An 11495-nucleotide genomic window follows, 5' to 3' on the forward strand; every position below is an offset into this window, starting at 1 on the left:
TGTCCTGGGTCTCTAGGGGGACCAGGGCGGCCTGCGGACCCTGCAGAAGAAGTGGACGTCCTTCCTGAAGGCGCGGCTGCTGTGCGCCCAGCCAGACAGTGGCCTGGTCTTCAACGTGCTGCGGGATGTGTTCGTGCTACGGGGCCCGGGCCTGAGGGAGCCAGTGTTCTACGCACTCTTCACCCCACAGCTGTGAGCCCCGGGCCTGGGGGTCGGGGCCGGGGGCAGGGGCAGGGGGCCACTCGGCTATGCCCTCCTCACCGTGCCCTGTCTGTCCCCAGGAACAACGTGGGGCTGTCGGCCGTGTGCGCTTACAACCTGTCCACGGCAGAGACGGTCTTCTCCCGTGGGAAGTACATGCAGAGCGCCACGGTGGAGCAGTCCCACACCAAGTGGGTACGCTACAATGGCCCAGTGCCCGCGCCACGGCCCGGAGCGGTGAGCTGAGGCCTCCCCTGGTCCCCTTGCCCCCTTGTCCGCGATAGGATTGCAGCTTTTGCCTCTGACGGCTGGACGGGAGAGCAAGCCACTGGGGCTGCCATGGGCTGAGATGTGTCCTGGGTCCTGGGTCCTTAGTTCCATTCCCTGCAGAGGAACAGGGTTTCCACAGGCTCAACTGTGCTGTCCACTAGTCAGGAGTGATCATGCTTCTTTTCCTCTGTAAAGTATAAATGTTAAATAAAAGAAAAATTTCCCCGAACTGGCCAACCCCTCATTTTCCCAGAGGTGTGGGCCAGCCCCGGGCGGCCTGGGTGTCTGGCCCTGATCGGGTGTACTTCCCGCTCTGCCTGCCGCTCCGTGAGGCGTGGCCACGTGTGGTTGAGGGTTTTCACTCCTGCATGTCAGGAAACTAGGACAGGGAAAACCCTTCCTGTGCTTTGGTTTCTGTGGAGTTAAAATGGGGCTGCTTCTCAGCAGTGCCTCCCGTGCTCCCCTGCGCGTGGGAAAGCTTGTGTGATAAGTAGTTTTCAGTTTTAAAGACTTGGTGAGTCTTCTCGTTTATACACGCATAAAAGATGCTCTGCTAATTATGTATCATAAAACACAATTATATATTATGGGTATGCTTTAATACTGTGTCCCGTCTGTGGCATGGAGTACATACCTGCAATTCCAGTTACTTGGGAGGCTGAGGCAGGAGGATCACAGGTTCAGGGCCATCCTGGCAACTAGATGCTATCTCCAAGTAAGCATCAAAAAGGGCTGGAGCTGTTGCTCCAGCATGGGGCAGTAACCTAGCATGCACAAGGTCCTGGGTTCAATCTGCAGAACCACAAGATAAAAAGTGTCCTCTTGCTCATGGGACAAGGCCACCTGACTGTCCTGTCAGCCAGCTTCTGAGGGGTCCCAGTCTCGCATCCCCTGCTCGGCAGCTGCTGGGGGTTCGAGGCTGCAGCCAGGCTGGCTATGGGCATGCGTGCTGATGGCCAGCGCTTGGCCTGCAGTGCATTGACAGCGAGGCACGGGCGGCCAACTATACCAGCTCCCTGAGCCTGCCTGACAAGACACTGCAGTTCGTCAAAGACCACCCCCTGATGGACGACTCAGTCACCCCGATAGACGGCAGGCCCCGGCTGGTCAAAAAGGATGCTAACTACACGCAGATCGTGGTGGACAGGACCCAGGCCCTGGACGGGACTGTCTATGATGTCATGTTTCTCGGCACAGGTGGGTCTTGAGGGCGAGGCTGTCGAAGCATGGAAGGGGGCAATGCACTTGTTCTGCAGGGCATCTGGCCTCTCCCTCAGGGAGCCCTATAGCCACTGGAGCTCCGAGCTGGAGGTCCTGGCCTGCATCTGGGTTGGCTGTAGCAGGCAAGTCCCACTGCTGCTGAGCTGGGTGATGCCCAGGCTGGCTGAGGGAGCCGTCCTGGAGCCCTCCAGCTGGCCTTGTGTGTGCCGTGCCTCACAGGCTGGCCACTGGGACCCCTAGGGCTCCCTGACCCAGGAGCCACTACACCTGGGGTTTGGGCCCCGAAGTTGCCATGTTGATTTGGAGGATGAAGGTGGTTAGACCCAGCTGTGGTGCAGTTATAAGAGAATCAGAATAACCCGGAACATGTTTTGCCACAGGCACTATTTGCTATTTCTGGTGCGAAGTTACCCCACTTTTCTGAGCACTCTGGGGAGTGTGGAGCAGGGTGAGGTATCTTGCTGGCTGCCTCTGAGCCCGACTTTGACCTTTCAGATCGCGGGGCCCTGCACAAAGCTGTGAACCTTGAGAACGAGGTGCACATCATCGAGGAGACCCAGCTTTTCGAGGACTCCGAACCAGTGCAGACACTGCTGCTGTCCTCAAAGAAGGTAAAGAGCCCCCCTGCACGGAGCAGTGGCTGTCAGGCCTCAGACCCGGCCTCAGGTGGCGTTCGAGGCTGGACACCTCCGGCACATCCCCCGCTCTGCCAAGGTGGCCGAGACACAGACGAAGGCAGCTGAGAGGCACAAAATGTTATTCTTTGGGCTATTTCAGTCATTTAGCAATACAAAGCCCCAGTGGGCACGCTGGCACACACTCTGGGGGACAAGAAGTTTGCACATTTCAGCCAAATCGGGGCAAGACCCTGTCTCAGCATGGAGGCCTGACTGAGTCCCCAGCCCACAGTCAGCAAGTGGTGAGCCGGCCCCTCCACACCCTCCAGAGCTGAAGCCAGGTGTGGCCCACTGGGTGTAGCTTTTGGTCCCCATCAGAGGCTCAGAAGCCCGAGGCACTGGTGCTGCCCTATCCTGTGTTTGGACTAGAGTAGATGAGGGGCCACGTGGGTGGCCACTCACCTTGACCCGTGGCTGCAGCACTGTCTGGCCCTGCCTCTGTCATCGCACCATTTCCAGTCTCTGCTGCCCTGTGTACCCCTGGGCACATGCACCAGTCCAGCCCATGCCAAGCCAACCTGCACATTCCTCAGGTTCGGCCTCCCTACAGCTGATGCCCTGACTGGGAAGAGACAGCAGGCAGGGCCAGGGTGTCCTCGGCAGGTACATTTGCAAGCATCTCCCTCAGGCCCCCCGGCCACTTCCCTTCTGTGTCCCTGAGGCTCCAGGAGTTCAGGACTGGTTTCACAAGGCTGTCCCTGAGCACCTCCCATGCCCATGCCCTGGGCTGGTGCTGCCTCTCAGCCTGCAGCACCTGGAGGCACCTGAGAGGTACAGGTGGGTGGTTTGCTCCCCTGCCATGCTCGTGTGCCCCAGGAACCATCGGGGTTGCTGTGCTGCCCCTTCGCCTCAGCCCAGCTGGTGCTGTGCCCTGAGGGTGAGTTGTGTGTAGGCGGGTGACTAAGGCAAGTCAGTCCCACACAGCTCTGCCGTCACAAGAACCTGTCTGGGGCCCCATACGAAGAGGAGTAGGTGGTGGTCCTGCTGGGCTCCCCAGTTCACCTGTCCTCACAGGAGCACTGCAACAGGGATTTGGCCCTGTTGCAGTGCGCAGTTTACAGGCAGCTCCCCTGCATGGGGTCCCCCTTCACTTTGGCCCAGGGTGGGGTTTCTATGCCCAGCTGTGCTGCCATGGCAGTGTCCCCCAACTTGTACAATGGCACCTCATCTGTGGAAGCCCACTGAGCCCTGTGAGACCACTTGTGACCACCGGGGTGGGTGTCTCACTCCCCACTCATGCCCCAGCCTTCCTCTGTTTCCAAGTGGCCCTGAGCACCCTGACAGCGTATGCGGTCAACACGCAGTCCCTCCTCAGAACTTGGCATCGTCTTGGGTTAAAAGTGTCCCATAGATCAGACTGTTCACACCCTCCCTGGCACATGCCATGCTATGTCTGTCCCTCAAGCTCGAGGCCACTGGTAGCTGGCACAGTGATGGCAGCCTGCGTGTGTCCTTCACACCACTCAGTCTCCTCACACCATCCCCCCAGCAAGCCTCTGGGGCACAGTGTGCGTGAGGCTGTCATCTTCGAGGCTGAACAGTGCTGCGTCATCTGGACAGCCATGTCTGTCTTTCCGCTCACCCACTGTCACCTGTGCACTGTACGCCTGGATGTAGAGCTGCCGCCTCTCTTGCTGCGGTCTGAGACGTTAGGACCCTGGGGTCACGAGCGTAGGTCAGCAGGTACCTTTTGCAAGTTCAAGTAGTCCAGAGCAGAGAGGAGCTGCCCAGCGCCTTCCCCACACCATGTGCTTCTCTACTGCCCTCGGCTGCACACACTTGGGAGCTGGCAGAGACAGGAAGGGGATAGTGGGCCCTCGGCACCTGCGGCTCGAGCATTCATTTGCACTTTTCTCAGTGCCCTTTGCCTTGCCTGGTGATCACCCCCATGGCAGGGCGCTGGCAGCTGATGTGCAGACACATCTGATGCTTTTTCTGCTTGTTGAATTTTTCATTTTGAGATGGTTTTGGTTTACAGGATAGCAGCACGGATGGCACCCCAGGTCCTCGTGCCACACTCAGCATCATCCACCCTGCCCCCTCCCTGCCTTCCCAGCCCCAGAGCCCACAGTGCACTGGGTCCTTACTTCTCCTCCAAGGGGACCCAGTCCCCAGCCTGGCAGACCTGGGCAGACTCAGTCAGGTCTTCCGTGGTGTCTGGTAGTTTCTTTGGACTGCTCTAGGGGCGTGGCTTGGGGAGGGCATCATGGGGGGTCCACCTGGGGCATTTGTGCCACCTGCCTGTGTACACAGGACTCTGTCCAGCCAGCCTAGGTGGGCGTCGGCCTCACCTCAGGCAGGGGGGAGGGCAGGCATGGGCCTGGGTTACCTGGGTTACAGTCCAGGGAGAGCTGTGCTCACTCAGGAGTGAACACAGAGAGGAGGCACAGGCAGCCTGCATGCCCAAGGTCCCTGCCTGCCAGTCCCTGTCTGCAGTTCCGCTGGTCTCAGATCAAAAGTACTTGGAAAAAAAATTGCATGTGCACTAAACGAGCAGACTGTTTCTTTGTCCTCACTCCCTGGACCGAGTAGTTTCTCAGGTATTACAGTCTGGAGGTGATGGAAAGCCTCCTGGAGTAGGTGCTTAGGTCACGTGCAAATACATAGGTTTATGGAAGGGACTTAGGTACCTGAGGGTGGGGCCCAGAGTGAATGCCAAGGGGTGACTGGTTCTCTTGTTTGTTTTGTTTTCTGTCTGCAGAGACAGAGTTTTGCTATGTAGCCCAGGCTGGCTTTGAACTCACAGCAGTCCTCCTGCCTCAGCCTCTTGAGTGCTGGGGTTACAGGCATGCACACTACACCTAGTCAGTTTCTCCCCCACTCACCTGCTAATCTTAGCACCCCCAGTGGGTCCTGCTAGCAGCAGGCCCTGCTCAGTGTCCCGGGAGGCCCTGCCCTGGACACCTGTGTGCTGGATGCAGCTGGTGACACGGGCTGGTGGCACAGGCCCTGTCCCAAGGGGGTGAGGAGGGCCTTCAGAGGGGTTCCCCACCTTCTCCAAGGGCCTCTTCCCCGCGCAGGGCAGGAGGTTCGTCTACGCGGGCTCCAACACAGGTGTGGTGCAGTCACCGCTGGCCTTCTGCGAGAAGCACGGCAGCTGTGAGGACTGTGTCCTGGCGCGGGACCCGTACTGCGCCTGGAGCCCAACCGAGTCCGCCTGCGTCACTGTGCACCAGGCTGAGGCCAGCAGCAGGTATGGGACGGGCGCGCAGCCCACAGGATCCGCGGGCAAGGCTGTGACTATAACCCTGTAACCCTGCCGGTTGTCCTGCAGGTCATGGATTCAGAAGCTAAATGGTGACGTGTCCTCGTGCCCGGGTGAGTGGGTCCCCACCTCCATCCGAGTCGCTGACTCGGTTGCGTTCCATGGTGCTTCTATGGTATGGCGCTCCCGTGCTTCGCTTCCCTCCCCCGAGTAGCAGGCTGGCCACTTGCTCTGTGCTTGGATCCCAGGGAGAGCATCTGAAGCCACAAGGGCCTGTGGGTCCCTCTCTGCACTCTGCTACCCGGTGCCCTTCTCAGTTCTGCGAAGCTTGGCTTCAAAACCTATCAGGAACGGGAAGAAAGGGGGCCACGAGTCCGAGCCAAGCACCCCAGTCTCAGGACCCCAACCTGAAAGTCTTGCGCGTGGCGTGGTGTCTCGGGGAACCCCGTACCAGGAACATTGTGTTCTGCTCAGAATGACCTAAAATGCTGTGTGAGGTCATCTTCAGCCTGTGTGAGGTGCGCAAGAAACAAAGGGAGTCCTGCTCACAGACAGGTGCCCTGCCCGAGTGCTGTCACGCACAATGCCCCAGAGTCTGAACAGCATCTGGAGCCCAGAAGCTTCCACACAGCACGTTCTGGTGAAAGATGTGCAGCTCCCCGCAGTGGCTGGGGAGGCAGCACGGCAGCCCGGAGTCCCTGCACCTCGCTGGTGTGTGGGGGCAGGGTGGCCTCGGCTCCAGGGCCCCTCTCTCCTGTGGACAAACAGCAGTCACTGCATGGAAGAAGGGTAGGGGCAGGGTGCCCGCTGTCCTGGAGTCGGCCTTCCCCACAGCCACTAGCAGAGTTCGATGTTAGACGACGGCAGCCATGTCACGGGGTTCCTCTGATCTCCTCTGTCCCCGAGGGCTGCCATCTGGGCTCATCCTTGCTTCTGTGGTCACGCATGTCTTTATCTTCTAGTTGTTCTGGAAGACTCCATCTTGCTCCAGTGGGTGAAACTTGTATCCTCTTGTGGGTATTGACTGTTTTTAAAGGCAGTCGTGTAAGCCACCAGGGTTGTTGATGCTGTGCACATTTATTTTGATGTTCCAGATAAGATTAAAGAAAGTTACCGGCAGCGCTTTTTCAAGCACGGCGACACGGCGGAACTGAAATGCTCCCAAAAGTCCAGCCTAGCCCGGGTGGTGTGGAAGTTCCAGAATGGTGTGCTGAAGGCCGAGAGCCCTAAATACGGCCTGGTGGGCAGGGGAAACCTGCTTATCTTCAACCTCTCGGAAGGAGACAGCGGCGTGTACCAGTGTCTGGCGGAAGAGCGGGTCCGTAGTGGGATGGTCTCCCAGGTGGTGGCCAAGCACGTGCTGGAGGTCAAGGTGCTCCCGCGGCCTCCACCAGCCCCCAGCTCGCCGGCCTCTCAGGCCACCCCCGGGGCACCTGCAGCATCCACCCAGGGAGCTCCTGCCCCAAGCCTGGCCGCGAGGGCCACTGCCCCCGGGCCTGTCACCCCGCCACCTAGGCCTGTGCCCGCCAGCACATCCTGCGTGCCCAAGCCTGTGGGGAACACGGTGCCGCAGTGGCCCTCGGAGAAGACGCTATACCTGAAGTCCAGCGACAACCGCCTCCTGATGTCACTGTCGCTCTTCCTCTTCCTGCTGCTCCTCTGCCTCTTCTCTTACAACTGCTACAAGGGCTTCCTCCCTGGGCAGTGCCTCAAGTTCCGCTCCGCCCTGCTACTAGGCAAGAAGCAGCCCAAGCCTGAGTTCTCGGACCTGGAGCAGAGCGTGAAGGAGACACTGGTAGAGCCCGGGAGTTTCTCCCAGCAGAACGGTGAGCAGCCCCGGCCCGCGCTGGACACCGGCTACGAGACAGAGCCGGACACCATCACCAGCAAAGTCCCCACGGACCGGGAGGACTCGCAGCGCATCGATGAGCTCTCCGCCAGGGACAAACCGTTCGACGTCAAGTGCGAACTGAAGTTTGCAGACTCGGACGCAGATGGAGACTGAGGCTGTGACCACATGAGTCTTGCAGTCCTTTTGTGAGAGTTTCGTGCTTAGCCTGTGGAGTAACAGAGTCTCCGTCTCGTCACTGTGCCGTGGCCCTTCGTCTTGTTTGCTCCAGGTGGAGCCTGTGACTTGTCCCTCTTTTGCTTTGGGAAAACAAACATCGTGTCCAGTCCTGAGGCCTGCAGCGGGGTGGGGCATGGGGCCTCGGTGGGTGGCCCTGGTGTCCCTGTGCCCCTGAGGCATGGCTCAGGGGAGAGGGCGGCTGCTGACTACCGACTGAGCGGGGCTCCTCCTGTGTCCTCCTTGAAGCAGCTACCAGAAGAGAGTTTCCTTCCCAATTGGAAATGCGTTTTCATTTATCAGATTGGTAACCAGTGCCTGCTGTCCAGACTGGCACGGACCTTTTCTTCCACTCAGTTGTTTCTAGGGTTCTGCTTTGATTGTGTTGGGTCTTAGGTGTTTTTCTTTTCATTACTGAAGCACACGTTTTAATATTTAGAAGGAAACGTTCATCCTCCAGGTTTTGTTGTGTACTGGAACGTGGCTTATGTTGCTTATGATTCTCAGGGATAGACTTACTTTTTGCTCAGTGTTCTTTCTGCCTCTAGAAGTGTCGACCTAAATACCACAGCTCTCCAGCCCACTCACCCTTTTACTTTCCGCTTTTTACTGTATTCCTTAGAAGCACCCTTTTCCGAGACATTTTATTTCCATACTTTTTAAAACTTTGTCGAAGAGGAGGACTGTCCTGCACCCAGGCAGCTGGCGGGTGGCCAGGGTGGCCATGGGCCCTGGTGAGTAGGCTGCCTCAAGGAGCGGCTGTTTCGCCCACCTGTGGCTGCCAGGTGTGCCCTCCCTTCCCGGGGGTCCTGGGTTCTATGAACACCTCCCCTCTCTTTTTGCTTCGGTCTCGTCCCCACTGCCACCCAGATTTGGTCCTCAGCCCCGCAGAGCTATCCCCTCATCCCGGAAGACAATGGGCCCTGGCCACAGGGCTGGCACACGGGGCCCTGTCCCAGCCCGGCCTCTGCTGCCGGTGTTAAGGATGTGGACAAGTGGTGTGACATTAACCTGTGTGTTTGTGTTGCTCTCATCTCCTGCGTTTTAAGTTCTCGTGCAGAGGAGGACTTCTGTTCTGTGGCAGAGAACAATAAACTGGATTTCTGTGTGCCTGTGTGGACGGTCTCCCCTCTCGGCATGATACGAGCTCCCATCTGGGTGTAAACTTTCGTGTTTTATAAGATTTACTTTGTTTTTATTTTTCTATCTTGACTTGTATACATGTGGAAACACCTGAATAAATGAGAGGCTTCTACCACTGGTTCAGGCAGGGTCACTTGTGCAGAGGGTGGAGTGGGTTTTGGCCCCAGGACCCTTCTTTGTGCCCAGCTGTCCGCTTCCTGCTGCGCTCTGCCTTCTCTGGCCGGGACCCAGTCCCGACACCGCCCTCCTCAGTGCCCTTTCTTTTCTGTCCTCTGTCTCACAGCCTCGGCTCCTAAGCCCTTTCCTCCTCCTGGCTCCTCCTCCCTGTCCTGTCTGGGCCCCGACGCATCCTCCTCTCCCCGAAGCCCCTGGCCAGCCCCTGGCCCAGGGCGGGACAACCGCACGCAGGTCGCCTTGCTGCCGCCCTTCCTCAGCGACCAGACACAGCGGGTGCATGCACTGGAGACCTTCCACCTCTTCTGCCAGGCCACAGGTGAGTCGGGGCCACCCTGTCCAGGGGCATAGGCTTCCAGCTCAGCCTTGCTGCCCGCCTGCTTCCCGTGGAGTGGGCCTGCAGGAACCGTGGCGGGTCAGCAGGAGGCCAGGGCACAGAGTTCCCAGCTCTTCTCCAGAAGGCCAGGCTGCAGGATGTGAGGGCTGCAGGGTCCCCAGCATAGCTGCTTGGTCCTGCCCTGCCCTGACATTCACAGCAAAGCAGCCGTTGAGGATGGCAAAGCCACTGCCAATGAAACTTCATTTATAAAACTCAGCAAGGGGCCAGTTAGGGCCAAGGGCCAGGTTGGTGACTTGTAGTGTGGCTCATGGGGTAGCTTCCATTTCTGTAATGATTCAGAACCTTGTGGGTGGGTCATTTAGATTCTTTTCTTTCCCAGTACTGAAGGTTGAGCTCAGGGCCTCAGATGTGCACGGCCAGTGCTATCCCTGAGCCTGCCTCCGCACATTGGAAGAGATGGGTACTGTGAGACGGGTCCAGGACTCAGATCCTCCACCTGTGAGTTGCCAGGGTGGCAGGCATGTCCACCACATGCAGCGTGTTAGGAAAGTTTTTTAAAGTGGCTTCCGGGTTTCCAGAACGGGGCTTTGTTGACCTGTTCCAGGATACTGGAAAGCAGAAATACTGGGTAAGCCTTTTTCCTTGCAGCAGGGTGCTGGAGGGCATTCATTCCCATGGGGTCTGCTCTTCAGGGAAGGTGGCTCAGCCGCCACAGCCTGGAGCCAGCACCTGGCAGCCAACTGCTGTCTCACTGCCTGTGTCTGCGTCTGCGTTTGCATCTGCTCAGAATGGGGACTGAAGTTCACAAGGACCCGGTTTGCTTTCAGACAAACCTGAATGGTCAGGAGCTGCTAGGTGTTTAAGCTGCCGCCGTCCCTGGTGAAGGTGGCTCTGGAGCGCTGGAGAGCCCGAGGGTGCTGTGTGACAGCCTGTCAGTAGCTGGTGTGCCCTGCAGAGCCGGATCTTTGTCCATCTCCTGTGGTGTGAGCTGGCTGTTTGGTTTTGGTTTTTGGGAGCCAGGGTTTCAGCATGTTTCCTGAACTCCAACGCTCAAACAAGGCTCCTCAGCTGGGCTGGACTTCGCTTCCAGCCCACCAGGCTGCTGTGGCCCAGCCTATGCTGCACTGGGAGGCTGAGTGAGCTCCCCCACTGGGGTTCTGTGTGTCTGGTGGTAGTGGATTTGGAGCACTACGTGGGCCCCTGGAGGACCCCTCGGTGTTGCAAGCACAGTCCACATGACAGGGTGAAGGGTTCAGGGATGCTTCCTGTGGACACAGGCAGGCTATGCGGCCAGGTGCACAACGTTGTCGGGGGCAGGTCTTCAGTCATGCATTCCCTACCAGCCCAAGTTTCACACAGGTGCTGGGCTGGGCAGGACCAAAGGCTGGTGCCCCATGGGTGGTGGACATGGCTGTGGTAGCAGTGGGCAGGGAAGCTGGTGTGGGGAGCAGGCATGAAGGGGGATGGCCTGGTGGCGGGGCGGATGGCAGGAGCCGTGGAGGCCAGCATTCCCTGCCCCATGGGCGCAGGACCACAGGGGAAAGGTGGCTCTTGGTCTAATCTCTGGCCACCAAGGCCAGCCGTGCACAGCTGCACAGCTACCTTGCACACATAGACCTGGGACTGCTGGGTTTGGGTTTGTTGTACTCACTATGTGGCCGGCTGTGAGGGTTTTGGGGAACGTCACACGATGCATGCCACATGCATCATGTGCTACATGGGCACCTTGCCCCTACACAGCACACACACATGACACCCCCTACGCAGCAGGCCACTCACTGCTTGCAAGTCACCCACCGATGACATGGCCCACAGACCCATGTGACACACACACACAGCCTGAGCAGCCGGGCACTCGGGAGAAGACATCTCTACAGCACCTTTTGCACCCATGGTGCCCGAGGTCAGGACTGGGATACCTTAGGGTCACTTGTGTTGGCCACAGGACACCAACACTGTGGGATGGTGTGGGATCAGGAGTGTGAAGGGACAGGGAAGTGGGCGCCAGACAAAAGCCCTTTCTGCTCCCCAGCGCCCTGACCCCTACACACCTTGCTCACACCACAGAGGCTTTCAGGACACAGGCGAGTGAGGCTGGAGCATTCAGCTCCCCACTGCCCCGTGAGCTGGCCAGGTCATGCCTTTGTCCCTTTCCCAAGGAGGGCAGGCCCACCACCAAAGCCTTCTGCACCCAGGGGC

The 11495-nt window shown here is 58.6% G+C and overlaps 1 protein-coding gene across 13 annotated transcripts in view; it reads left to right on the forward strand.

Annotated features, from left to right (window-relative positions):
- Sema4d (semaphorin 4D) overlaps window positions 1–11495 on the forward strand; it is an 88609-nt gene that overhangs the window by 68661 nt on the left and 8453 nt on the right. For 9 of the 13 annotated variants that reach the window (XM_063227258.1, XM_063227262.1, XM_063227259.1 and 6 more), the window contains 7 exons: window positions 17–192; window positions 282–438; window positions 1446–1668; window positions 2188–2303; window positions 5390–5562; window positions 5644–5687; window positions 6669–8894. In XM_063227258.1, the coding sequence (XP_063083328.1) occupies window positions 17–192; window positions 282–438; window positions 1446–1668; window positions 2188–2303; window positions 5390–5562; window positions 5644–5687; window positions 6669–7579 (1800 nt within the window). In that variant the 3' untranslated portion in view covers window positions 7580–8894. Of the gene's footprint in view, window positions 1–16; window positions 193–281; window positions 439–1445; window positions 1669–2187; window positions 2304–5389; window positions 5563–5643; window positions 5688–6668; window positions 8895–9059; window positions 9276–11495 lie in introns of those variants that run through there. The other 4 variants (XM_063227265.1, XM_063227267.1, XM_063227268.1 and 1 more) reach the window with 3 other exon arrangements.

This window comes from Cavia porcellus, unplaced genomic scaffold (genome assembly GCF_034190915.1).
Source record: "Cavia porcellus strain 051 isolate PalLab524CR breed Dunkin Hartley unplaced genomic scaffold, mCavPor4.1 scaffold_17, whole genome shotgun sequence".
Classification (NCBI taxonomy): Eukaryota; Metazoa; Chordata; class Mammalia; order Rodentia; family Caviidae; genus Cavia; species Cavia porcellus.